Source organism: Myiozetetes cayanensis, unplaced genomic scaffold (genome assembly GCF_022539395.1).
Source record: "Myiozetetes cayanensis isolate MyiCay16 unplaced genomic scaffold, myiCay2020 scf4, whole genome shotgun sequence".
In the NCBI taxonomy this organism is placed as follows: Eukaryota; Metazoa; Chordata; class Aves; order Passeriformes; family Tyrannidae; genus Myiozetetes; species Myiozetetes cayanensis.
In genome coordinates, this window is record NW_026087631.1 from 63,650,478 (window position 1) to 63,677,146 (window position 26,669).

The 26,669-nt window shown below is 41.4% G+C and overlaps 1 protein-coding gene across 4 annotated transcripts in view; it reads right to left on the reverse strand.

Moving 5' to 3' along the window:
• LOC126647378 (protein unc-13 homolog B-like) overlaps window positions 1-26,669 on the reverse strand; it is a 108,031-nt gene that overhangs the window by 79,693 nt on the left and 1,669 nt on the right. For 2 of the 4 annotated variants that reach the window (XM_050329566.1, XM_050329563.1), the window contains exons 2-6: window positions 17,102-19,536; window positions 12,499-12,521; window positions 6,681-6,727; window positions 2,070-2,148; window positions 258-332 (exon numbers count right to left, since the gene is read on the reverse strand). In XM_050329566.1, the coding sequence (XP_050185523.1) occupies window positions 258-332; window positions 2,070-2,148; window positions 6,681-6,727; window positions 12,499-12,521; window positions 17,102-19,445 (2,568 nt within the window). In that variant the 5' untranslated portion in view covers window positions 19,446-19,536. The remainder of the gene's footprint in view (window positions 1-257; window positions 333-2,069; window positions 2,149-6,680; window positions 6,728-12,498; window positions 12,522-17,101; window positions 19,537-26,669) is intronic. The other 2 variants (XM_050329564.1, XM_050329567.1) reach the window with 2 other exon arrangements.

The window sequence follows — 26,669 nt, forward strand, 5'->3', positions numbered from 1 at the left end:
ACTCGATGATCCTGATGTGTCCCTTCCAAGTCAGCATATTCTGTGATTCTACATTTTTTGGCATTATATTGACACATTTAATGTTATTTTTTGCATGTTGAGTTTCATTATACAAACGGTGCATCTATATTTCTAGATAACTGTGAAGCTGGCTCTGCATCCCAGAGAGTCTGCATTCCAGAGAATCAAAGCAGGATGCTGCTATCCATAATTTGCTTACTAAAAGTTAATAGAAGCCAAGCAATCCTCCCACTTACCAGCTCTTCATCTTTGAGAGATGTTCTAGTGGCCATTGCTGAGGTAATTCCGGCTTTCCGGGACTGAACCAGTGACTAAGGAGGAAGAAAGTTTGTTATTCACTACCAATATTTAGGAATACAATGGCACTACATGCCCAGAGATGTGAGCAAGGGGACTCCCTCATGCCAGATATCAAACCAGCAGTCTACTGCATTCAAGTTGATTTCTTAAAATGACAGCTCACATCTCAGAAGAGTCAAATGCATATTCTGAATGGCCTTCAAATTTGTTTTCATCTGCCCAGAACCAGTCTCAGTTAAGTAAATTTTTATATGTTCCTCTGGTAAGAACTGTCAATGAAACATGGGTTCCCATCTCCACTTCCCTGTTCTGGTAGAAACAATAACTCTTCCATTGTCTAGGGTCACCACAGGGGACTCACTTTTCTATATCTATTGTCATTCATATCCAAAAGGATATTATTTCATCAGTTTTACAACACACACAAACTGTCAAAATATGATGGTAAAAGAGTTACAAATAACCAGGACAAAAAAAAAAGGGGGAGTGGGTTTGAATGTGCTGGTGTATCACATTCATTGGCCATCACTGAACACAATGAACTGCATTTTCCCCTCAAAGACTGCCTTTCATGTCGCCCCTAATGCTGTTTTGCAGCTGTGGATAGCACAGGACAGTGCCTTTGCAGGACTTCACAGTGGCATACACGGGGTTTCTGCAGCAAGTCACTCCAGTTAGATGAAGGCAGAGGAGGAAATTAAAGGTTGCAGCATTTGCTTTGAAATCACCAAACTGTGTCAAAGCCTCCATTTATGCTCTGCTTTATGCAGTTTGAAGACAGACTGAAAAAGTTCATTCCCTCAGTGATGGAGTGGGGCAGAATGCTGGATACACATGCACTTCAATACTCCAGGTTCAAAACAAGAAGAAAAGAAATGGATGGAAAATAAGGTAAAATAATTTTTTTTTTTTTTTTGGTGAAGACTTGATGGATAGTCTTTAGCTTCACTTACCATGGCCTGTGAAGAGAGAGAATGAAAGCATTCAAGGGAAGTAAGACAAGTTAATGCCATTATTGCAGAGATTTAAGATACAAGCAGTTAGCTAGACACATACTAAGCTTCCCATGCATAAGCTGGCAGAGAAAATTGCATGCATCTTCTCACATGAATTACAGGATATGGAAACTTTGGTCTTTCAGCTGTTACAGCATTTCTCCCAAGTATGAAATCGCTACGTGTGCTGAATATAGCCAACAAAAAAACATTTGTCCTGCAGAAGCCTTATTTCACCATATCATACAAGCATATGAAACTTGTCCTCATTACTCGCTTGGTTCTCATGCTTCCTCAGTGCAGAAGCCTACTGGCAATATTGCAAATAGCTTTTAAAATCCAAGCGCATATGCTCGTTTATCTATCCTCTGAAATTCCAGCCCTCTGGTGAGTTGCCAAACCTCACATGGACATTATAACTTTCCCTAAGGTACGTGATTTTTTTTTAGGAAAACACTTAAAAATAATGCAGGCCTGAAAATAATCAAATACTTTGTGTAGAATAACAAGGAAAAAGAACACAAAAAATACCTTAATTCTGTCAAATGAAGGTAACTGTCTACAAAACTATAGCTTATTCTCACTGAGATTTTTTTCAAGCACAACTCCTAACCCTTTAGCATAAGAATTAATTTAACGAAATGGGAAACCTTCTGCTTCTTGAAGTGACAGAAACCATTATCATACACTGAAAAAGTAAAACCAGCTGCACTAATGGCTATGTGAGAGAAGAGAAACAAACAAATCTCTTACCAGATCACTGACAAGTGGAATTGGCTTTTTTTTGCGTAGATCAGGCATGCTATCGATGCCATAGAGACCACCTGCAGGCCTGGAAATTCAGGAGGAAAAAAAAAAGAAAGATTAATTAGTTTAGGGTTGAGGGGATGAAGAGGGGGATGCTTCACTGGAGGAAGAAAAATCAGCCAGAAGATTATACTTAAGGAAGTGTAAAGTTAATGCTAAAAACGATTAAGTGTTTATCTTCTTCACGAACAACAATCCAGACATCCCTGTCGGGTGTTGGTGGTTAGGAGAGGAGCGTGTCAAAGAGGATCAGCCCAGGGGCAGGATGCTGCTACCCAACTTCTGAATCAAGGCTAGAACATAGTTAATCCTGGCCCTTGAGGTCCATATAATTATTAGGAAAAACCTGACATCTGAGGAGAAAGGAGATCCTTTTTATTTCCATAAAAGAGACCATTTGTGGTGCTCAGCATTTCAAGCCATCCAGACTTGTACACACAAGAGCTGCCATTTGCTGATGGAAGTGGCAATGGAGCAAAAGAGCCACTATCCCAGGAACAGTCAGAGCCTGATGAAACAAAACCCTATAATCTGCTTCCCACCTGACGATGCCAGACTGGATAATTACACCTGGAACCTGCTATTCACTGGTAACACCACATGGATGTAACCCTGTACTTGAGGCAGATTTATTAATTCAGTTTAAAGGCCCCCAGTAAATGCATCCATCTATAATGACTTTAGACACTGCTTTTTGCTAAGGCTGGAAACAGAGCACACACTGCTGTGACTCCATGCAACGAACACTCAGCCCACCAGGCAAAGCCCTTCTCACTGTTTCTCTCACCTTTCCCTTCTCCACGCTGCTTTCATGCCTTGCTAACATTAGGAATACGGCTCCTGAGGCCTTTTACTTGGCTACAGAGACTGCAAAGGAACCCTCTGCCTCTCCATCCTTAGCCATTCGTTTTCATACAATACCACATCGGCTTGCACCCTTTGGCATTCGTATGATAAAGTGGATAGCCCTTTCAACCAGTTTGTTTTGCTCATTTGGCACACTTGACCCAGCTGAAATGCTTTAGGGCACCAGTTACAGGAAAAAGGAGTATGGGACAAACTGTTTTAACTGCAATAAAACCCACAGACAGAGCTGCCCTTCCTAAGGATCCAGAAAACCAAACTGCCACTACAAATTTGCACATGCCATGAAAATTGGGAGGATGGTAAGTGACAAGAGGCAACCCCCAGAAAGCAGGACCTATTCAAGCCCCTGTTAAATACAGCCTAAAGTAAAAAAAAAAAAAAAAAAAAAGGAATCCAGGGTGACCAAACCCACAAAGCAGCAGGTCGTGCTCGAGAATAGACAAGGGTGTCACGACACAGACCAGCACAAGGCTGTACCAGAGAGGAAAACAGAGAGGAAAGCAGTCTATTATTACAGAAACATGAGACAGAATTGCAATAGCACAATTGACTTTTTCGAGGGGGCATGGGAGGGTGACATGTCCGAGCCAGGGCTGAGCTGACAGCTGCTGCTGGCTGGATGAGCCTGGTGGGAAGGTGAGCAGTCACGTGTAACTGCGCAAACTGTGCAGGCTCCACATGCAGGATGAGTCACATTTGCACGGCAGCACAGCCCCTCTGTGCTCCTGACACACCACCTGCATTCACTGGGAAGGGAGGCAAACCCAGACACGAGAAAGGTGGAGGTTTACAGCAGTTAATTGAATCTGCTGAAATATTTGGCCAAGAATGAGAACAGTTTTCCCAACACTGGGAAATCCTTACAGTGAGGTGACACCATGCTTTTACTAGAGAAATCCAGAAAAACTTTTTTGCTCAAGTTACACTGCAATGATCCCTTCTGACTTATCATAGAGAAATCTCACCTACATCAAGAAATAAGAAATATCTGCACAGTGTTTATATTGCTAGAAATATTACTGCCAGACTTACTGGGATTAAACACGGAATTTTGTCTGCTGCCCTAACATTACAAATCCTTTCTGATATCAGTGATACTTTTTTGGGGTAAAATAGGTGTCATGAAAGACTACTCAGATAATACCAAGAATCTCAGCATTACTTAAGCTACAACACAGCTTATTGATAAATTGGGGTCAGAGATTTGTGTCAAATCACTTAAATTATGAAAGCATATACAAAATAGAAAGGGAGAGTCCATAAGCTGAAAAGATGCAACAAAATGGTTACAAGTAATAATCCAGAGTCAATGCTCCTGCTAAAAGTCAGTTGCACAATTGAGAAATTACACTTCTTTTCTACACAATTTCCAATGATTTTTTTTCCAAGTCAATTGAAAGGAAACTGTGATACTCTGACCTTTCCCAGGGAAGAAAAAGCATTAAAATTGCATGTTTTATAAGTTCAAGATGAGCCTATACAAATGATTGTGCTCGAGAAACATGTCCAGTTACATCTTGGTTTCTTGCAAAATATTTTTGATTGGCTGAGGTTTATGAGAGAATCAGTGGTAGGCCAGGATGACAAACATGTTTGAAAGGTGCTTGTACTGGTCACTGAAGAAAGGCATCCTAGAACATAAACAGTTATGCACTCAGATGACGTGCTTTTAGCTTGTTAATATACATAAACGAATGAATAAATAAATGAGCAGCAACAATTCTCAATTTTCAAAAGTGTTGTGCTTTCAGCTATCTCAGTCTCTTTATTCAAGCACAATTTCTACCTTTCTTAAAAAAATTACAGTGTTTGCACAGACAGAAGAACTGACAGTGCCTCAAAGGTGTAGCTTCATATGTAGTAGGGTAACTCTTCTCTGCAGTGACTGTAATAGACCGTAATATTTATTGCATTATTATGGAGAGCTGTATTGAGGAATGAATAGCATTTCTGTATGAGAAGAAGATTTGCATTAATAAATAAAATATATAGATATGAGATATTACACCCAGAGACTGATTCATAATACCAATTGTATCTTTTTTTTTTTTTAAGTGATCTCTCCAAACCCAGTGATTACAGACAGGGAGCTACTGTTGCATTATTCTAAAAGTGAAAGTGCCTTGAAGCATGTATTCATCTTTAATACAAGTTTTATCACACAGAAGCTTCCATTAAATCTTGAAAATTTAAGCAAGCAAACGTGGTTTGCAATGATAGAAGATGACTACTTCCTTCAAATTACACCACTATTCTAATCTTCATATTGAAAAAATAAATATAAATGTCTAAATATACTTTGAGACTAATAAGCCACAATGTGGCTAAGGGTGGAATTAAAAGGTTTACCACCCACAGCCACCTTCTTCAGAAATGTCTTGCATGGGGAATACAGTGAATATGACAAACTTTTGTCAAAACTACATTAGCCAGACTGTTTTGTTACATCTTGCACAGAAAGGAAAAAAAATTACAGACTAGAGCAAACACTGGCTTGAATTGACAAAAAACATTTTTAAGTATTTCAAGGACTGTAGGTGTATTCATCTTTCAGGCTGGGAAATCATTTCGTGTGCACGAACCAATAAACCGAGTACACTGTCTCCATGTTAAAGCAGGAGAAGGTGCTGCTTATAGTTACTATAAATCACTGTCTTGTGCTCCAGCAAATTGCCAGTTCTCCAGCAGCATGCTCACCCAAGTCCTGGGCTCCTTGGGAAAGCACAGGGTTGCTAGGTAGCTCCAGGTATCCGCAGGTGACGCTTTGTGGGAATGCCGACACTGAAGAACAATAACTCCAAAAGCAGAAAGCCATACAGTGAAACCTCTAATTTAACTCCACGTTTTATTAGGGAAGCTTCCTTTAGTAGTATGGGAATTAAGTGTGTAGCAAGACAACCTCTTGCTGAGATTTCAGGGCAAATCAGCTGCTACTGACTGTCAGCTCCTAATGAGTGCCCCACCACCAAACTGAATCGCCCTCATCGTGTACCAGGCACACAACCTAGCGGCCCATAAAACGTGTCACTGTCTTTTTTTTTTTCCCCAGAGGATACCATGCTGGCACCTATTATGCAGAGTGTCATGCTGAAATTTACAATCAGGATCTGTCTGCTTCATTTGCTGCCATCGTGGAGAGAATTCGCGATCCCTCACTCTCATCTGTACAAATCAGGCACGATGATCACTGCTTTAAAAATACAAACTACAATGATTTCTAGAGTTAATGCGGTTTTCACTACTATAATGACCATAGAAAACACTGCAAAGACAGAACACTTCTCCAAACCTACCTTTTCCTTCTAAGAGCAAAAGACACAGCAGTCTTTCAGAGCTACTCTTTCACGCTCCTTATGCCACAAGTGACTGATTCAGGAAAAAGAATTTCATCCAGACTACTCTGAGGTGCTCAGTAACAATTATTTAATACCACTACCATAAGCACCTGCCACCAATATATTACAGATTATACATTGCAAGTATAACCTTGATCTTAACCACAGTTCTCAAAGAGCAGCACAGCCACCTCCAGCTCCTTAAGAGGAGACCAAAACACAGCAGCAGCCTGGCCCTAAGTGAGGTTTGGCCACTTCATTACTTCATTTAAAACACCAGAAATGCTGTTTTTACTTATAGTGAACTGCAGACATCACTGTAATTATAAAAACAACATCTCAAAACACTACTTACCCTCCTTTGAGCCAGGGTGGTTTTGATGGATCAGCCACATCTTGGCCCTTAAAGAGACAAAGGGAAAAGAGCAACATGAAACTAGTTTCCAAAAAGACCAGAAAATACAAGAAAAAGTATTCAGATTGTATTCTGAGGAAAGGGTAACAGACCACACTGCATGCTGGCAAATGCATACAGAAATTTATTCAAGCACCTCCAGTGACCAAGATGCCAGGATAAGTCATACAAACACAGACAGGCTACACAATTTCATTGAACACCTAGGACTGGAACCTGAAGAGCCTGTTCAGTGCACCTCCTCATTCAAAAGGCATTCTTGAAGACCAACTTTTCAGTTTTTTTCCAATCCAAAATAAGTTGGAGTTATTGGAGAGCTCCTGTTACTACAGGTCACCACTTAATCCAAATGCGGTCACAATGAAGATGTTATAAATTAAAAGCACTTGCATGAAATGCACAAATGACAGACCAGACCAACATGAACCTTTGTACAAACACTTGTGAGCTTTGCTCATGCTCAAATGTGAAGAGTCTTTAGTCCCCTAAGCAGAGAGGTCCCATTGCAGTTCCACCCATTCCTATCAAAGTATTTAATTTCTAACAGGTGTGAAAAAAGAGCCAGCACTTGCAAGATGACTGCAGGTGGACTGGGATCTCACAGTCCAATGGAAAACACCGCAGACTGCCAATGTGAGCATTCATATTTTGAATTCAAACAATATTCTCATGTTCATGTTCGGATTGCATTTATAGAGTAATGTTTTGTTTCTTTGAAAATCTTCAGTGGACTCATTAAAAGTGATAAATCCTTAAACACCTGCAATGTACCAAGAGAGAGGATTTCATGAAGCAAATGCAACCACATTCTTCTGAGCACACAGGGGAGGACATCTCTACCTTTGCTTCTGAACACTTGGAAGAGCTGTGGCTAGAAAGCAAAACTAAAATGGATAAAGGTTTTATAATGGACTGAGCTTAACATCAGATGGTTCAGCTGAGATGAATGACAGAGAATGACAAACAAACGTGGCAACATTCACTGGCAAAAGGAATTAGTTTAACAAACAAGTTTTCGATCATTTTACCTGATAAACCCTAAATAAAAGTGACTGATATATGAGACATTAAAAGACCGCAAAACAGCTTTTTCACTGCAGCCTGTAGACCACAAGAGCATCAGGAATCTGTCTGGGGGGAAAAAAGATCCAGGGAAAGCTGTTACCTTGCTGAATAATAACCATTTCCTATGGGCAACCATGAGTCAACAGACAACAGCCAGGAGCGTGGATGTGGGGAGGGCGATTAGGAAACAAATCTGCATCATCTCCCAGATTTGAGACAGGCCAAGTAAAAACTGCCAAGAGTTCCAGATAAATTATACTTTTGCTCATGTATTTTAATTACTTTTACCAAGCCTTTTAGTCATGCAAATAAAAAGAAAATGAGAGAAAGAACATCTCTAGGGTCAAGATTCAAAATCATCTAGGTACAACAGCACAAAACAAAAGAGCTTCCAGCAAGTGACAATATTGATGCAGGGCCATGGCAGGTGATGGATGTGAAGATACAAGAGTTATCACCTGCTGAAAGCAAAGTAAAGAGGTAATTTGCTCCAGGCAGCCTTCTCCCTGAGAAAATGCCAAGAGAACGAGCCCTTGACATTCATCAAACAGGGACTGATGCCTCAAGACCGTAGAAGAGGTAATGCAGTATCCACAGTTAAGGTGTGTGTGGGGAGCAAGGACATGTGATCCAGATTAATGTAGGATCATTACTGGCTTCAGCAGCTTGAAAGTGCTTCTGAGCAAACACGAAGAAAAGAATTAACATGGAGGCAAGTGAAAAACAGGAAAAAATGTAACAGAGGTGAATCAGTTTTGAAAAATTTCAGTTAAGCAACTATTTTTCTTTTTACTGTAAAATGAATGATGAGCTGAATTTTCACTTCAATAAAAAACTTTTGATGCAATGCCATGTGACGTTAATAAGGCCGGATAAGCTGAGGAGGAGGAAGGAGCTTTAAGGTGGGTAAACAAGTAACTGCAACTGAGCCAGCCATGGACAACGCAATAAGGAAGCTAGTGGGAGTAAGCAGGATCTGCTGATAAAATCTGAAAATGACAAACACAGGGGAATTATTGATACTGAACACATATGTCCAGTGGAAAGAACTGATGGCAGTAAAGACTGCAACAGTGGAGGATTAAGCGTGGAACAAATGGCAAGGTCAAAGCCTGCTTTGAACTGTGTACAGGGTGCTCCTCAGTGGAGAAAAACACGTGACAGTAGACTTGAGTCCTAGTCATCATACTGACCATATGCCTCTATGATGTGGCCATGTAAGCAGAGAACACCATCCCGAGTATGTCCAGTGAAATGCCCCCACAGAACTAAAAGCATAAATACCTTTGTACTGTGCTGGCAAGACTCCTTTAGCAAGGGCAGATGAAACACCTTTTTAGTCTATATCAAAGTAAAAAGAATTCACAATGGAAAATGGCAAAAGCAGTTTGAGGATGTAAATGCAATACTATAGAAGGAGAACAAAACATCTTGCTTACTCTAGCAAAAAGAACCTTTTCCTGTGTTTGTTCAGTAGGCAGGAGAACTGGAGAAGACCTGCAGCTAATCATAAACGGAGGATGAAAATTCAAAGGTGCCTCACCATGATAGTTCTGTGGCAGCCTTTCAAAAGGAGAAGCAGACACCAAACCTAACTAGTTCTAAAGAAGAAAATTAGGAGGTTTATATATGATGTAATGGCACGATATCACACAGTGGTAGAGCACTGGCAGTCACCAGGAGGTCCTCTGCAGCCCCTTCTTGCGCTGACATATGCAGTCAAAGAACCAGAGGCTTAAGGAGCTACAAGTGCTGGCTCAAGGGTCCAGACACCTCCATGAGTGCCAGTTAAACAAAGCAACCCATAGTTTGTACCTGTGTTGTGGGTAGGAACTCCTCATGTGTTCCCTTCCATTTAAAGAAGGCAAATGGCAGTGCTGTTCAGATGCATTTGCTGCAGAGGGGGAGTTTTCCACCCTCCAAAGGCAGCACTCGGACCAGGGAACAGCAGGGCTCCAGCAGCTGCTCTGGGACTTGCCACAGCTATGGTTCTGCTCGAGTTCAGCCCACAGCAGCAGCCTGACTCACTCACAGCCTGGGCAAGCAGCGGAAGTGACAGGCAGGTGAGAAGAACACTGTAACAACTGCGAGAGCTTTTAGCACTGTCCTTCCCAAAGCAAATGGGAGACGCAAAGGGAAAATAGACACATTTTACACCCAGTCATCCACATGCTGCATGTCACGGGAAGTGTTTTGCTGGCTTATGCATCTTCTCTGCACATCTCTGTCACTTGATCTTTCCTTGAAAGCAGCCAGACCAGTCTGAATCTGAAATGTTGTGTTTTTTGGCTTTTTTTGTTTGTTTGGTTGGTTTGGTTTGGTTTTTTAAACCTCCAGTAAGCAAGTGAAGGAGCACTCAAATGATGGAGACGCAAGCATGTAAACAAAACAGCCCATCACATCTTTATTTGATTTTTTTCCATTATTTCTGATGCTGCTGGATGACATTTCTACACCTACTGTCCAGCAAATACCTTCAGCTGGGGAAGTGCTTGTCACCCCTAGTACTGCAGTATATTCCCTCACAGTAAAGCATGCTGCAATCAGTTGCTGAAAGGTCTTCTCCAAGCAATTAAAGTTTCTTTTCTACCAAAAACCAGTTAGCAAAACAATACCAGTGACAGAGGAGCATAAATTTAAGGCCCTGGATTAAACAAGGTAACAGACATGATCATTTAAGGCACGGTATTCAGTCATAGGGAAGTTAATGTTTGGTGAAGCCTAAAAATGAAACTAATACGAGTTTTGTTTCCTCAGGAAAAGCAGCAACTAGGCTTACAAGTAATTCGAGAAACTATTCAACAAAGCTACAATTTTTAAATTCACAAATTCTCTCATACACAAGAAGATGCTTTAATGGCCAGAACAATTATGTACTTCTGTAGAAGCAAAAATCCATAAAATGGACGAAGCATAAAAAAAAAAAAAAAAGAAAAAAAAATCACCGTCTGGAGCACCACAAGGAAACAGAATAATATCCCTAGATCTGTCAGCCCTCCACACAAATCCATCTCTCCACATAAAAGACTTCCTAACAATGTAACTTTCCATCATATTTAAGCACTGTGTCTAACACATTATCCTCTCAAGATAAAAAACAGATGTAAAACATGGAAAGCTGCTTTATGATGCTTTATTTAAAAAGATTTAAAAAAAATCAATAATGACTTTTATTTGTTTTGAAAATCATCCTAACTTGCGTTCAAATGCCACGCTTTATTACTAAACCTCAAACCCCTCAGTTTAGATATAGGCTAATCTGAATCAGGCTAAACCAAGGAGCAACTGTTTCACTGTCTAAATTAAACTTCTGGTCATGCCTAATTAGAGCATTTCTTCAGAGGCATTAGCAGAGTCAAACTGAACTAAATTTTCCAAGTTAAATGAGTCTTGTGGTTCAACATCTTCATTGAACTCAAGTATGCTGCATTTTACATGGAATCCAAAGCCGCAACAAGTCAAGGGATTATTTTAAATTCATTTTCTATTCTGCAACAGCATCAATTTAATTAAGGATTGAAGAGCCCCAAAGGAAATTCATCCCACTTGATGTATCGTCCAGTACTACTTTTCTAGTTACCAGGTGAGCGGTCTAAAGGAGGTTGAAGTGGTTTTGCACTGAAGCCAGAAGGAGATGGAATTTAACACAAGTATTTGACGCTGCTTATCCCAGTGGTGAAAAATTCCTGAAAAAGCATTAATGGACAGATATTTACCAGTAAGAATGAAACAAAACTGCTCATACATGAGCCAACAAAGCTTAGAAATGCAAATTAATCAAACTCAATGGATGAGATCTGCATGGAGGCCCAAAAGCCCTGGAACATTCAGTCTACTCCAGGAAACCGATTTAGCCTCATTCATACAACAAAGGGAGAGGGAGAAGCACAGCAGGCACTGAATCCATGCAGCACAGGTTCAAGAAAATAAAACAGCTGAGGATCCAAAAGCCAGAAATTTCTCTGTACGAGATACAGTTGCAAACACAACTGTTGACAAAATACACAGTAGTCAATAAAATAATTCTGCAGATCCTGTTAGGAGGAAAGAGTCACCTGTTGCCCACAGCGTAATAAGCAGAGAGATAACCAATCCACAAGTAGAAAAGTAATAACTGTAGGTATTAAGGGAAAAATCCTACCCTTCCCATGGGGCACAGAGCCCTGCTCAAAGCAAAGTGAAGCCTGTAGCTACCTATAAAGGCTTGGAATCTGCAGTGAACACCTTTCAGCATCCAGTCTTGCTTAATCTCAGTATTATTGCCCATAGATGTACCTTTGACTTTAATTGATGTTAAGTGTATGAACTAGACAGACATGAAATGAAATAATATAACTGAAGAAAAACGAAAATACATTTGGTTTAAACAAGATTCATAAAGAGGAAGACCTGAAAGGACAAGATAAACAACTTGTACTCTGCTAACACGGTGCCTGTGAACATCACACACACCCCACAGAGCACCGAAGGGAGGAGATCACTCCAAGCATTCATGTTCTCCTCTTTGTACAAGGCAATACGCACTGAACAGACTCTTAACTCATACACAGTGTTAAACAAAGCCTCTGACAACCATGACATGCTAAACTGAACCTCAGCGCCTCAGCAGGAGCAATTGGCTACATGGAGACAAATCATGCACACACAGGGGTTTCAGAAAGAGATGCTGGTTACAAGGGACAACATGTACAACCTGGAGCTCTCCTCTACCTCCTTCTGCAAAGAAAAGAGAAAGATAAGAAGGAGAGGAACAAAAGTTAATAGACCAGATTTCTGCCATGAGGTCTGTAAAATGATTTCAGAAACTGGGGGAAAGGTTTGCCATAAGTTGATAAAACATTTGTGCGGCGAAGAGTTTTCCCATGCACTTCCTGGGACATACACCAGTCAACTAATCTCTTTCAATCAACCTCGAATTCAACTAGTCAAATTTCATCCATACATGCACATGCATTATAACATATGCTTTTGAGAACTCTTTTTGGAGTTACAGTTCCGGTTTTATTAACTGAAGAATTTTAAATAATCGTAATGCAGAATTGGAGCTGCTGTTTATCACACAGGAAAGAAAACCTGTACTTATTATAGAGAGAAACAGAATTTATTCCTCCTTTCCCCCAGACTGCATCCACTGCCTGCATCTGAAGCATCCCTGCTGCTTTCCTCCTCACCCCCTGTACATTTTGCCCAGTATGAGGAAACCGGCAGCTCCCACGGAACACATTTTGCTTTTGCAAATACCATAATGCAGAGAGATATTTTCTGGGTTTATACATCTAGGCAATTTTCCTCTGAGAAAAAAAATAAAAATCCAGAAGCCTCCTACACTAAATCTCATGTTTATGGATAGGCAATTTCAGGGCTAGTAAAGTTACATGAGAGTCATACTCAAAACTTCCGGTACAGACACGATAATTTTTAAGTCCTCCAATCAGATAATTCTCTCCCTGCACAGAAGAATCATATTACTCATTTGCATATGAAAGATGGAGGGTAAGGAATATCTTCATGGCAACAGGAGACACTCAAACTGGTTTAAAAACAAAAATAGTTTTTGAAGTTACTGTCTACATGGGTATAATTACAGACACGCAATCACTAAGACAGGAAAATAGAGAAGCTATTTTAACTCAATTGCTAAGGAGAAGTCAAATTACTTTAGCAAATGAAGTGCTGGATTGTAGATAAAACAAAAACCCTACTTTCCACCTTAAGACATGCCTGCATGGATGCTCATTAGGGAAAAAAGCCTCTGGACCACCCTGCAGGCTTCTCCTTTGGAGCTCATGGAGGAGAAATCACAATCGGCAGGGTGCTGCTGTCTCCTACCCAACAGCCCGTGTGGCAGAAGTGCTGTGTTGTGACAGTCAGCTCTGCACAGACGTGCCAACCTGGAGAGCTGAGGAAATCTGGGGTCCACCCCGGACTCAGGTGAGAACATGTTTTGTTGGGCATGGACACTTCTGACTGTTCTCCTCTGAAGAAATTTTTTATTTTACATATAATATCGTCACCCTGCCTGTCCTGTTCTGTTAGAGAAAACCTTCTCACCTAGACAGAGGCAATTCCAGTCCAAGTCCTCTGGTTTTGTCCTTCTTTTCGCACAGTCACCCTAGGCCCTTCCAACCCAAGCCAAATTCTCTCCTGAGATGGTCCACTGTGTCTCAGAGCCAGATATCCCTCGTTCCTGGGTTTTTAACTCCTTTGTACTTGAATGATAATCCTTCCTGATGTCTCCCGTGGACTCTCAGAGGGCAGGGGATGCAGAAGACCTGGACTTGTGTCCCCTCTCAGGTCTGCCATGGCTCTCAGTCACGTCGAGTGGGGAAACCCTGCTTTTAGCCCCCGGCTGGAAAACACTGAGGACAGATGGAGTCTCTGGCAGTGCAACAGCTCAACAGTAGCAAGCTACCAGTGAGCATATGCAAGCTACACATTTTTCAAGAGCATGTTCACTTCGCTCATTTGGGGCTGATTTTCCACAGAAAATTCCTTGACACAGACTAGCACTGCCAAATTTTAAGACCTCAGGGCACTAGAGTGTCTCAAATATAGGTCAAACTTGATTTTATACAAAAACAAAGAAATCAATCTTGCATTAGAGTAATTTTTTAATTAAAAAAAAAAACCACAAACAAACACAACAAAACATTTTAGCTTAAATTCCATACATATCTTTGATTTCTGATCCCCATCAATTTAAGGCAGTTGGGGACAGTTTCAGGCCAAATATAAAATTTGGCAAAGCTCTGAGTAACTGCAGACAAAGATCTAAAATCTTGTGTCTCAGTATAGCATGTGCATTTCATCAGTGGTCACTAACTTGGTTAAACCTCTATCACAGAACTCTTTCACTATTCCACTTTTGAGCAGTCACCATGCATGCACAAAAATCTCTATTTCAGGACTTTTAGTTAAAAAAAAAAAATCAAAAAAAATCAAACTTATCTTCATCTTCACTTTCACTTTTTTTTTCTTTTTTCTCAAACTCAAATTTGAAAACCTTCCCCAGATTTTCAGGGGATATTTTATTTTCTCTCTTTTGACTTCCAATTAAACACAACAATTACTTACATGCATCTGCCAACTTCCAAATTCTTCTGGTAATTTGCATCTGTGTACAACTATAAATAAATTAAACCTTTATGCCAGTGCATCATCTCTGATTCACCAAAACATGCAGATTTACCAACACCTTCAAAGTTATCATCCATTCCTTGGCTGCAGGCTGCTGCCAAACATATTTAGTTAAATACCCCAAACTGAACTTTTGAGCACACATGAGCACCACAGTGGTTCAGGTTCAGAACCGAAAAACCACAGCTGCAGAACTGGGTTTTCAGTGGACCTTACCCAGGAACTGGAAACCCTATTAACAACAAATTACATTTTTAAAGTGAGACACTTATCTACTGCTGGGGAAAAAAACCAAACCAACAAGATTTCACTGCATTCCAAGTATGATGCTTTTTCCAAAGGAAGAAAATAAAGGCTTGGCTCACACTTGAGTACGTGAAAGCAGGACATAAAACTGCAGCTTCTCTTTCTTTAAAAATACAAACCAGAACAACACTATTTAAGAGAGTCACAGAATCACAGAATGGCTTGCGGAAGGGACCTAAATATCATCCAGTTTCAATTCCCAAAGAGCTTCCCTGCCTAGCTCTGAAGGTCCTGACTGCTTTGCTTCCTGACATCTCCAGGGTTTTTTTCTCTTCCTTTTCTTATCCTTTAACCAGTATTCTCCACTACCCTTGACTCCTTTGACTCCTCCCATTTCTCAGAGCACATTTCCTGCATCACTATTTCATCACACACTTATTATTATAGCTTCAGTTGCCAAATCTAACATGTAGATCCACCTTCACATGAGTGTCACACAAGCACCAGCTTTTGTCAAGTCACTAGATGATGTTCAGGAGAATTGAAGCAGGGAGGCTCAGGAGGGCCAATGCACCCTCAAGCCAGATTTCAGGTACGAAGTCCAGCTCTATTCCTCCTTCTCCTTCTTAACTGTTTTGGCTACTTCTCTCCTTGTGAACATGCCTGTACTGCTCAAACTCTGCTGAAATGAGCAGCCTCCTCTCACATTCAGAAACAGGCTATTTCAATACTTCTGCTGCACTGTGACATACGCTAATCCAAGCCTCTGGACTGGTACAGAAGTCAAACACAGGTTGACAGATTGTTTCTTCACAATGAAAGCACAGTCACTGGAAAAGCACTTGGAGTTAGACAATTCTTCCTGTCAGAAAAAAGAGCCCTCTGATTACTCTGACTAGCTTTCATGATTGCAAGAAGAGTGAACACAGTATTTGACACACAGAAGTTCACAACAAGGATGTGAAGATTTCAACCTGCAATTCAAATATCTTCCACCCTTGAAACAAAGCCTCTTCCCTTAACTGTGTAGTGATTTGGACGGAGATGACACCAAGGAAGTCTTCCCACTGCCTTGGAGTGGGAAGGAGGCAGATGGGAAGGAGAGGAAGGAGGCAGATGGACTTACATCTCAAGTTTAGGTTCTGTTTTACCTATCAAAGGCCTATCAAAACGTGTCCCATCAAAAGATGCTGGTCAGCTCTATCTCCCATGTGCTCAGGGATAGATTTAGCAGCACATCTCCACCACTGTATCAGCTCACATTGGCACTTCAATATCAGTCCTGGAAACAAGACAGGTAGCTCCACAGAAATGAATGATTTCTCATCTCAAGGACAAGTTACGGGAACAATACCAAAACACAAGTCTCAACCTTTTTGTGTGTGTGTTTTGTTTTGATTTAATTTTTATTTTTAAAGGGTCTGTACTAGGATAACATCTAGCAGTGATTAAACACTGAGAACTCCCACTTCATGATAGAGTCACTTGAAGTCTAGATCCACTCAACTCACAAAAGTGCAAATCTGGATACTTACAGCTCAAATGCACACTTTGTTATCACATGTCTTAGCTATTATATTTAACAAGAAACCAAGTCACGAATTATGATGAAAAACTTTAACACCTGCTATTTTGAAGAAGCACTGCAAATCTCCTTCATGAAAAAAAAAGGAAAAAAAAAGAAAAAGAAAAGAAAAGAGAGAAGTGAACCTTGCTAACTTGTTTTTTAATGTGTTACACAATAAATTTTAGGGGGTTTTGTCAGTAGTGTTGTACAGCATATCTACTTGCCTCTGTAACTCTTTGCTCACAATTTCTAATAAACTGTTTACCCTCATAATGAGGTGTTGGCCGCTGGCTGCACAAACAACAGATTTTGACATCTCCTCAAAAACAATTTTTTTTCATTTTACCTGAATTTGTCTCCTCAGTAGAAATCCCGTTTCCTTCCTGCGCTAATCCTTTTAAGAGTCTCCTACGCATTTGTCTCTTTTCCCTCAGCACATTTTTGAAATTGTTGATGCATTTGTTCAGGTAGATGGTCTCTGCGCACACCTTGTCCAGGCTCATGGGTCTGCACTCCTTCGCTGGCTCAGGTAGGGTGTTCACATCTTCTCCAAGCTCCTCAGGAGGCAAGCATTGCCCAGTAGGGATTTCACAGTCAGATGATGGCACCAAACTGGAAACAGGAGGCTCGTGAGGAACAGAGGAAAGACTGGAAGGAGCAAATTGCATCTGAGCAGATGCTTCACTGTTGACATTTGTGTTTGCCTGGCTCTCAGAGGACTGACTAGGAGGGGTTTCTGCAAAGTTGTCAGAGCTGCCACCCATACCTGAACTGGTCAGCATAAGTGTGTTGTCATCATCCATCTGTAAGCCACTATCATTTTCCAAAAGCATTTCAGAATCACTTGTTTCCAGTTTATTAAATACCACCTGCAGAGCAGACCTGAAGTGGTGAATAGCTTTCCCCAGCTTATTGGTGTAAAACTTCATGTCTACAAGATCAATGTTGTCCCGGGAATGGTCAAGGAAATACTGTGAATTTTCCAGGACATCCCTAAACACCTGATCAGTTGGATCTTGATCATTCAGGTCCATTTGGATCATATCTTTCAAGCTGTCACTACTATCAGCCATTTCATCTGTTGTATGATCATAGCTAATGGTTGTCACTCCACTAGAAACATCTTCTCTTTGAATATCGACTTTCTCTGCACTGGTTAGTTTGCATGAAGTATCACAGTCTATTTCAATTTCTTCTGTGGTTATCCCCTCATCTTTTTCTAGAAGGGAAGAGCAATTCTTAGTGATATTTTCAGCATCAAGCCTGTGCTCACCACCATTATTTGAAGAACACATCTGTTTCACATGGCCAGACGAGTCAGATGAGCAGCAGTGGTTTCCATCACCTGATTTGGCCAAACCGGTCATCTGTGGATTTTGCAGAGGTTCACAAAGGACCTGGTGAATGTCACTGTCATCTGAAGGCTGCTCACTGCAGCTTATTGTTTGTGCTTCCTTTCCAGTCTCAGACACCGAGCTGCTTTCCTTAGTCAAGGCTGATTTCTGTGCAGAATCAGGTCTCTGCCCTGAGCACTGTGCTTTCCTACTCGTGCTTTTATTCTTCACCTGGCATAAGTCCGTTTGGAGTTGCCGCTTTTGCTCCTCACTGGTAGCAATCCGGACCCCTGAGCTCTGCAGAAGGATAGACTTTTGTAAGATAAAGTCTCTCTGTTCACAGCTGACAAGTTTCACAACTGCTGGTCTTGGCATTAATGGCTTGCCTGTACCCATATCCGATCTATAAGCATCTTTTATATACTTACTGCACTGAATACCGTTGAAGCAGTGATACTCAGACAAGAAGCTGCAGATAAGCTCTACTGTGTTTTCACCATCTTTCTCCGGGATGCCATAAAAATATAATACTGGTTCTTCCTTTTGTACCTCCTTTCTTGGCTCTCGAGCATGTGTACCCTGGGTTTTGCCACCAGAACCACCTTGTAGGCCTTCTATCTCACTCAAGACTGTATCCACGCAGCTGGAGACTTCATCCACAGAGCCTTTTATCAAGGTGAGGTGCTGACGGAGCTCTGCGATCTCCGTCTGGATTCGACTTATTCCCTGGAGCTCTTTAACGATGTAATCAACCACATCAGCTGAGCGATCTCTTGATTGCCTCCTACGGCTCTTGTATGCAGTGGGTTTCTCCTGGGGAAAGCACCCTTGCCTTTCGGCTGCATCCCTCCAGCTCATGGTAATGCTCAGAGAAGAAAGGTCCTGCCCCTCAGACACTCTGCTCTTTATTTCAGAAGAGGTCTGTGTGATACCATCAGAAGAATTTCCCTGCAAGTCCTTCTTGTTCTGCTGGACTGAACACGGTATTTTCACATAGCCATCCCAGTTCAGTTCCACCTCACCGACACAAACTTCACTGACTGCCTTGGAATCACGTCTTCCATCCTGATGAAAATCCCCTCCAGCTGTGGAAAATTCAGTGCTCCCGGGGCTCCTCTTTATTCCACAAACAAACACGTCTGTTTCAAACTCCACTGGGGATAGCTGGCACCGATGTGCATGGTTTGAATTATCATCTACCTGGCCTTGAAGAAGCCTCTTCATTTTGTCCCGCAGAAACAAATGGAGTTTTTGCTTCCGGAATTGCTTCCTGCCCCACAGTTTTACAACAGGTTTTCTGTGCAGAAGTGAAATTTCATTTTCTTGCTTTTTCAATCTACTTCTAGCAAACATCATCAGCTGCACCTGCGTTTCTCATAGTGCTACAAGCTGCAAAAGCACACATCAATCACAACTCGCATCCAGTTTTTATTCTGTCATGAAGCAGCTACCGAAAGAGGGGAAAAAACATTACGGTTTGGTTCAGATAGAAATAGCCAAAGTAACTTAAGCAGCAGAATAATAAAAAAACCCAAGAACAGCATACACATAAAATCAGACAGAAAGAGGATGTGCTATTTAAAGTGTATAGACATTGTCTTGGTTTTGGCCACCTCCCCTGATCGGGTTCTTCTTTGTCAAAATATTCGAGAAAGGGGGGGAAAAAAAAAAATCTAAAGAGCAATTGTGGTCATTCCCTTTTTCTACCAGGTTTGCAAATTGCTCTAAGCTTGAGCTCCTGGCTATGGTGCACTATGTGATTTAATTACCCCTCTGAATACAGAATTCTGACATTAGAAATTCTATCTTTGCACATTTCCTTTCCTTTCAAGTTCATAATCTTCATCCCTTCTTGCTTCAAACCAAAGCAGAAATCAAATTCAACTTGGCGCACTACCAGCTAGCCCACAGGAATTGCACAAAGTGACGTAAAGTGGCAGGAAGACTGGATGACAGATTTCAAATGTAAAACCTTTATACTATTTTAATACTTTCATCTTAATATTTTGCTACCAAACAGTATTAAAAAAAAACAAAAAAAAAACCAAAAAAAACCCCAAACACCAAAATGAAGCAAACTCAAAAAACCTCAAAGCTTGCGAGCTCCCGAGCTAACCTGCAGTTAAATATGCCACGCTCAGCATATGCACAAACAGGCTGAGCTGACAGCAGGAATATTCTGTATGTCACTTCTACTCCAGCTCTCAGGATTTTGCAGTGGATCATTTTCCCTGATTTAAATCCCCTCTACAAAGAGCAAAATAAAAACAAAAAACACCCACTATGTGAACTACTTCAAACTTTCATGTGTCTTTGCTTCACTTAGTAAGCAACATAACAATCAGCTTTTTCCTCCAGAGTGTAAGGCAGACAGAGACCCATACAGAGAACCTCCTGGAGCCAGTGTGACTGGAGAACACAAGTGTATTTGATGATTCAGTTTGGACTTGCTGCTGAAGCACATATTCTTTCTCATATTCTAATGTGAATGAAGACCTATAGTACCTGTCTTCCATTTTTGGGATTACCTCGTTCTCAAAAAAAAGAAAAAAACCAAAACATTTTCATGCTCCACAATGCACAAACCTAACCATCACACCATCACATCCACTCGCTCCAGAGCTCACAGAAGCTTTCACATGGTGCCTCTTAGGGAGCGCATACAATGACTCCCGTTTTCAAAGCACTGACTCAAAGTTTCCAAACACTTACTCAAAGTTTCTTCACCTGCACTGATCCCAACCTGCTGAGGTGCAGAAACCCTCCCTAACATGTCCTCAGCTCCACCTCAGCTGGGTGTGCTGCCGCCAGCTTTTGCCTGTTAGCGAGCATTTTCATCATGGTGAGTATCTTGTTTTCACTTTTGTTGCTTCATTTTGTGGGCAGGAAAGGAGAGAGTGTTTCTTGATCTGGAGGAAGCAGCACTGCAAATACCAGTCGCTATAATAAGAGCTTAATTATTATGCTATAACAGAGGTTGCATCTGTGCTTCAGGTTTTAGTCCCATCATTGAGCATCTCAGCTGAACTACCATACCAAAGGCAGCATCTGGTATTATGTAGAATAAACAAATTCTCTGTGAAATTGATAGCTGCTTAAAAGAAAACAAGTTTTAATTTCATAGAATTTTCAGGCCATTGGTCAAAAAAAAAAAAAGGTGGTTTTTTTTTAATGTCTTTCTTATCTAACTACTCCCTCATAGAATAGGTTTCACAAAAGAACTATTTTTTCAAACTCTCTTCTTCGCCACAGTTTAGCTACTTTCACTTGATTGGGTAATTGATGTTTAACACCAGAAAATCACTTCTCTAACAGCATTAAGAAGTGAACCCTCAGAGACCAAGCACCTCAATTCAATGGCAGCCAAGAAAGAGGGCTCCACAGCTGTGGCTCCCTACTAGTGTTGCTTGAGGGTAGCACACAGAAATGCTAATTTCAAATATTATCCACCATACTGAACTCCAAGTGCTAGGAGAAAAACCTACCTATGCTTGTGTAAGGTTTCCCTCAGAAAAATCCTCATCATGTTCCCTTCTGCACTCATCTTTCAAGGCACCAGAGGGGCTTAATGATCATTTTAGTTTAAAAAAAAAAAAAAAAAGAAATCAATTCAAGATGGTGTTTGCTCTCATCTCCTTTGTCTGCTGCAACTTTCAACAGCAGCAGTTTGATACAGAAATCACTTTTGCCTGCTGAACACTTACTTGCAGGACTGCAGCTGTTCCAAAGCTGGAAGCTCAAGTGCAAACAGCACAGTTCTGTCATTTTCATTTATATATACAGTGTTTGTGGTTTATGTATATGTATGTATGTATATATAGGTGTATATATAGATATACAAGAATACCTATTTCGTTGGAGATTTTCAAAAAAACATCTTTGATTTCATCAAATACCATCAGTACCTTTCCATCTTACCCCAAGAAGGACAGAAACTGTTTCCTCCCCAGCTGGGAACAAGGCCAGAGCAGAACACGTGGACAGCAGCTCTAGCTCAGAGGGAAGCCTCCCTACCTCTCCCTGCAGTGGGTGGAAATGAACAGAAATTGCTGTTTACCACCCAAGAGCAAATCACTGCCCACTTAGAAGAATGCCAAGAACCAAGTAAGAGAATCACCCTCTTTGCACCTCTCCCACAGGCTTCCTCTTCCTCCATTCCCCTCTGGGCATTCATTCGCCCACCTCATTCTGTGGGTTGTCCCCACAGTGCCTCTGCACCTCCTGCCAGGGTCCTTCACTCCTCTCCACCCAGGGTTGTGTGTGTGCTCCTGTCCCATTCCACTGCTCCAGACTTGGGTGCTCTGCAGTCACTTGTGCCCTGTAAAGATCCCTTATCATGTTGCCTGTGTTAGGGTCATTCTTTTTTGTAGCACCGACGTGCAAAGCGACAATGAAAGTTAATGCGGGTTCAGCCAGGAAAAAAAAAAAGCTAATCTAGATGCAAATCCTTGCTGAAGTCTTTTTCTCTTCCAGAATCACTCCAGGAGCCACAGTAACACATAACAAGAAATCAACTCTTTAAAAAAGAGAGTATTTGGATCCTGGTATCCTGCCAGATGCTGCGATCCCTCACTGACTACACAAGGTTTGTTCTGACTGCCTTATTAGCAGGCATTTCTCTCCAGAAGAACTCCATGCTCAGTGCAATGCAGCTGTCTCTGGGGATGCAGGTTGGAGAGCAGCATGCAAAGGCACCATCATTTCTATGCTCCCTAAATTCTCAAAATGAAGCAACACTCAAGGTAAAAATGAGGAATACATTGCTGCTTTACTTGGGGAATTTTTGGGTTATTTTGCTATTTCCATGAGGACAAAGCTGACATATTAAGGTTTTTAACAGGGGAAACACATGAGCTACCACAAACACTGTACAGCTTATTACCTTGTCAATGGACACACTTATGAAATATCCTTGAACATCACCCATGAACAACAGTTACTTTTCCTCCTGACATACGGATTTGCCATGACAACAGGAGCAAAAGCATGGCATGCCAGCATCCATGAAGGAGAAAGAAGAACATGAGAAATCCCATGAAGGAATAAAATGCAATTATGTTATCTCTGCTGGGGCTCAGCCATATTATACACTTTGGGCACTGGGGGAAGTCCAGGCTCTTCCCAGGGAGAGGGGATGGCTGCAACTCACTCTGAGCAGCATCTTCAGCTCTGTGAGTCACTGGACCAGCATGGTCCAAAACAAAGCCAGCACTGTGGTGCCTTCAGCACTGCCCCACGCTGCAGAGAACTGCCTGCAGTCCAGTGGAAGAAAAGGGTGTGGAAGCACAAAACCCTATGTCCCTCAAACCTTTGCTAAAATGAGGTGGGTTTATCTTAAAATCATACAATTGTTTACATTGGAAAAGACCTTTAAAACCACCAAGTTCAACCATTAACCAAGTACTTCCAAGGCCACCACTAAACTAAGTGCCACATCTACACATCTTTTAAATACTTCCTGGGAGGCTGATTTCACCACTTCCCACTTGGGCAGCCTATTCCAATATCTGACATCCTGACATTTTTACTGGCTATCTGGTTTTCATCACACCAAGGTAAATACTGAGACACCTTTACCCCACAACATCATGCTAGAAGGTGCTGGTACCTCAGGGTAGACGTAATGTTCAAGGTCACCAGCAAAGAGATTTAAAAACAATTAACTATGATCAGAAAAACATTTCACAGCAGCCTCTTTGGCTATTGATTCTTGCTACTGAGTGAAGTCTTTTTGATTAGATTATATTTACAGTATCTTCCACACAAAGTGGTATTGTATTACCTGTACTATCAATTACACCAGGAAAAGCAATAAAATGTCTGATAAATTGTCTTGCTACTTTATAAAGAACCATTTAAAAATGAAGAATACCAATAACTAAAATGCAGGACATTTTGGGAATAAAAAAAATTGGCATTAACAAGAGAAAGAAAATCATGGCTAAGGCTGCCATAGCAACATCGCCCCAGCACTCTGCATGCTGAAACATTGACTCTTCCTGAGAATATTACAGCATTTTTAAACACATTAATTGCTGAAATAATCCTAACAACAAGGCTTGACAGAGGTATGAAGGGTTACCATCAGTTTGGTGATGTATGACTTCTGGAGATGAGCCTGCAATTTTCTAATTAAAATGATTACATTTAATTTTGGGTTGGATCATATCTGAACATGGCACTATTGCTTTGCTTCTGAGAATGTGTCTCTCTTCAAACCTTCTCCTGGTAACTAGCAAAACCTCTAACTTTTGAGTCCTGGCATGGATGATTAAGAAAGTACTGAGCTGAGCAATCCTGGGCAAAAAGCAGGAGAGCTGGAGAACAAAGCGTACTGTTGAGAAACATGTTCACCTCAGGACATTTTGGCTAAAATGTTAAGCTGCAGAAGAGACACATGGAACACCACAGTGGATTAAAGATGAAATACATCCATGCCATTGAACAGACAGTAGTTACAAAAGAACAAAAGTAATTGTAAAAACAAACCAATGTGAGCAGAGGAACTATTACTCAGACCCTCAGCAACCCTTTCACAGTTCCTTTGCAGCATAGCTTCAACTTAGGTTCTTGCTCAGGAATTACTGCACAAGCTGCAAAACAACATCCCAGCCCCACCTGTAAAACTTCCTTAAGTTTTTTAGTGCTTCCAATTGTATTTTCCGAGTTTCTTGTACCTACAACATCTGTTTTTATACAGCTGAGCAAAAACTGTAAGGGAACACTTCAGTGCAGGTATCAATGACAGCCAGTCTTCCCAGCTGACAGGTTCAAGGAAAAGAAACCCCACACTAGAAATCTTTCCAAAGCAGTTTGACAGATGTGATAAAAGGTCAGGTGTGGTCAGTCAGTCATCCTCATGGTGGAAAAATGATCCAGGGAATACTGCGTACTACACAGTTCTGCACCTCCCACATCACAGTTATTTCTTACCTTTTACACAAAGCCATCCAACCAAGACAAAAAAGCAGCTCTGAATAATATTTTGCTGCACCAGCAAGTGCAGCTACAAAGTGAAGGAACAGTAAAAATAACAAACTATGAGTGTACAACACCCACTGAAGTGTTCTGAGTGCATTCAACAATGTAAAAATTTCTGTTACAAAACAGCATGAAATTAAATTAATGTAATTAAAGAGTGTCATTATGTAGTAGAACAAGGAGATAGCACTCCCTGCCTTAACTCCTTAACACCCTCTACAAATGTAGGGACCACCACAGCAGTTAAACGTGTCTCAGCTTTCTGTAAAATGGGACTAATGTCAGTCACCCAGATGACATCCCTTCAGTGAGCACAGATGGAGAAGGACCAAGTTGTCCAGGCCTTAAGTCCAGCTGTCTTGGGAATGCCCGGAGGGCACCTCAGCACCAGGCAGCCCTTCCATCCTTCGGGATGTGCTCATTTCCCTCTGCAGCGCATCCTTCTGTCACAGCTTTTCCTGCAAGCTGAAAGCAGCAGTGGCTGGCACAGCGATGCATCGCTCGCAGTAACAAATGAGGTCTGTCACCACCTGGCAGCCAGGAAAAGGCGGTATCCAGAGACAGAAATAGGGGTTGTCCCCAAACGCAGCGGGAGGCACAGCCTGGAAGCTGTCGACTATGGCAGTGCAAAGGCTCATGCCTAGCAAGCAGCAAGCTAAGTCTAAGGCACTTACCTAGTTCTGAGGCAACGCTGTGCTGAGATAAAGGCAAAAAGGATAACTGACTACCAAAAATAGAAATCACAGCTGTTTCTGTCATTCTTATGTAAAAATTTCTTGACTCCTTAGCAGAGAACACAAAACCTGAGCAGCAGCTAAGAGCAGTTTAAGAGCAAATGGAGAAACAACTAAGCTCAGCAGCCCCCTTATTTCCAGAGCTTGGGGGTTGTGTACCCACCTGAATCAACCAGTAAATGTTTGCCCAGGACAACTTAAAGCACTAATTGTTCCTTAAACCAGATTTATCAGGAACCTAAGGACCAAGCATTATGCTGAAAAGACAAGCCAGGATCAAGAAGCAACTTCTAATTTAAAGAAAACAGCTCCAAGGACTGAAACAAAAGTATGGGGGCATGCCAAGTTGTCTGGCCATGGGATCAGAGCTGTGGAAATGTCTGCCAGGCTTCAGGGAAAGGTTTGTGATTATTCAGCTACCTCTAACCAGAAAGCAGACAGACAGCTCTGCCAGTACAAAGTCAGTACCTATGGCTTAAATAATGTTTGTGTACATTATGAAAACATTGAAGGGTGCCAAGAGCTCTGCCTTGACTAACAGTGACAGAACGGGCTGTACCTCTCCTCTACTTGTAACCCAGCTTACAGCCCAGTGCCAAGTTATTCTGTGAACTCTCCAAGTGCTGCATTTCTGGTAAGAACCACCACGAAACACATCTGTAAGAATTTTCTCAAACTCTTGGTGACTCCCTGAGGAGGTTTGCAGCTGGTTTTTCCAGGTGACAGTACCTCAGCTCACAGGGACATTCCGGTAGGAAAGGGACAGGCAGCACTCACCAGTGAATTAGGAGACCCTACTTCTGTTGTGAGGGCAGAGAGAGCACAGCCCTGGTACTAGCTGGTGCTACACAAGCTTGCTCACTGA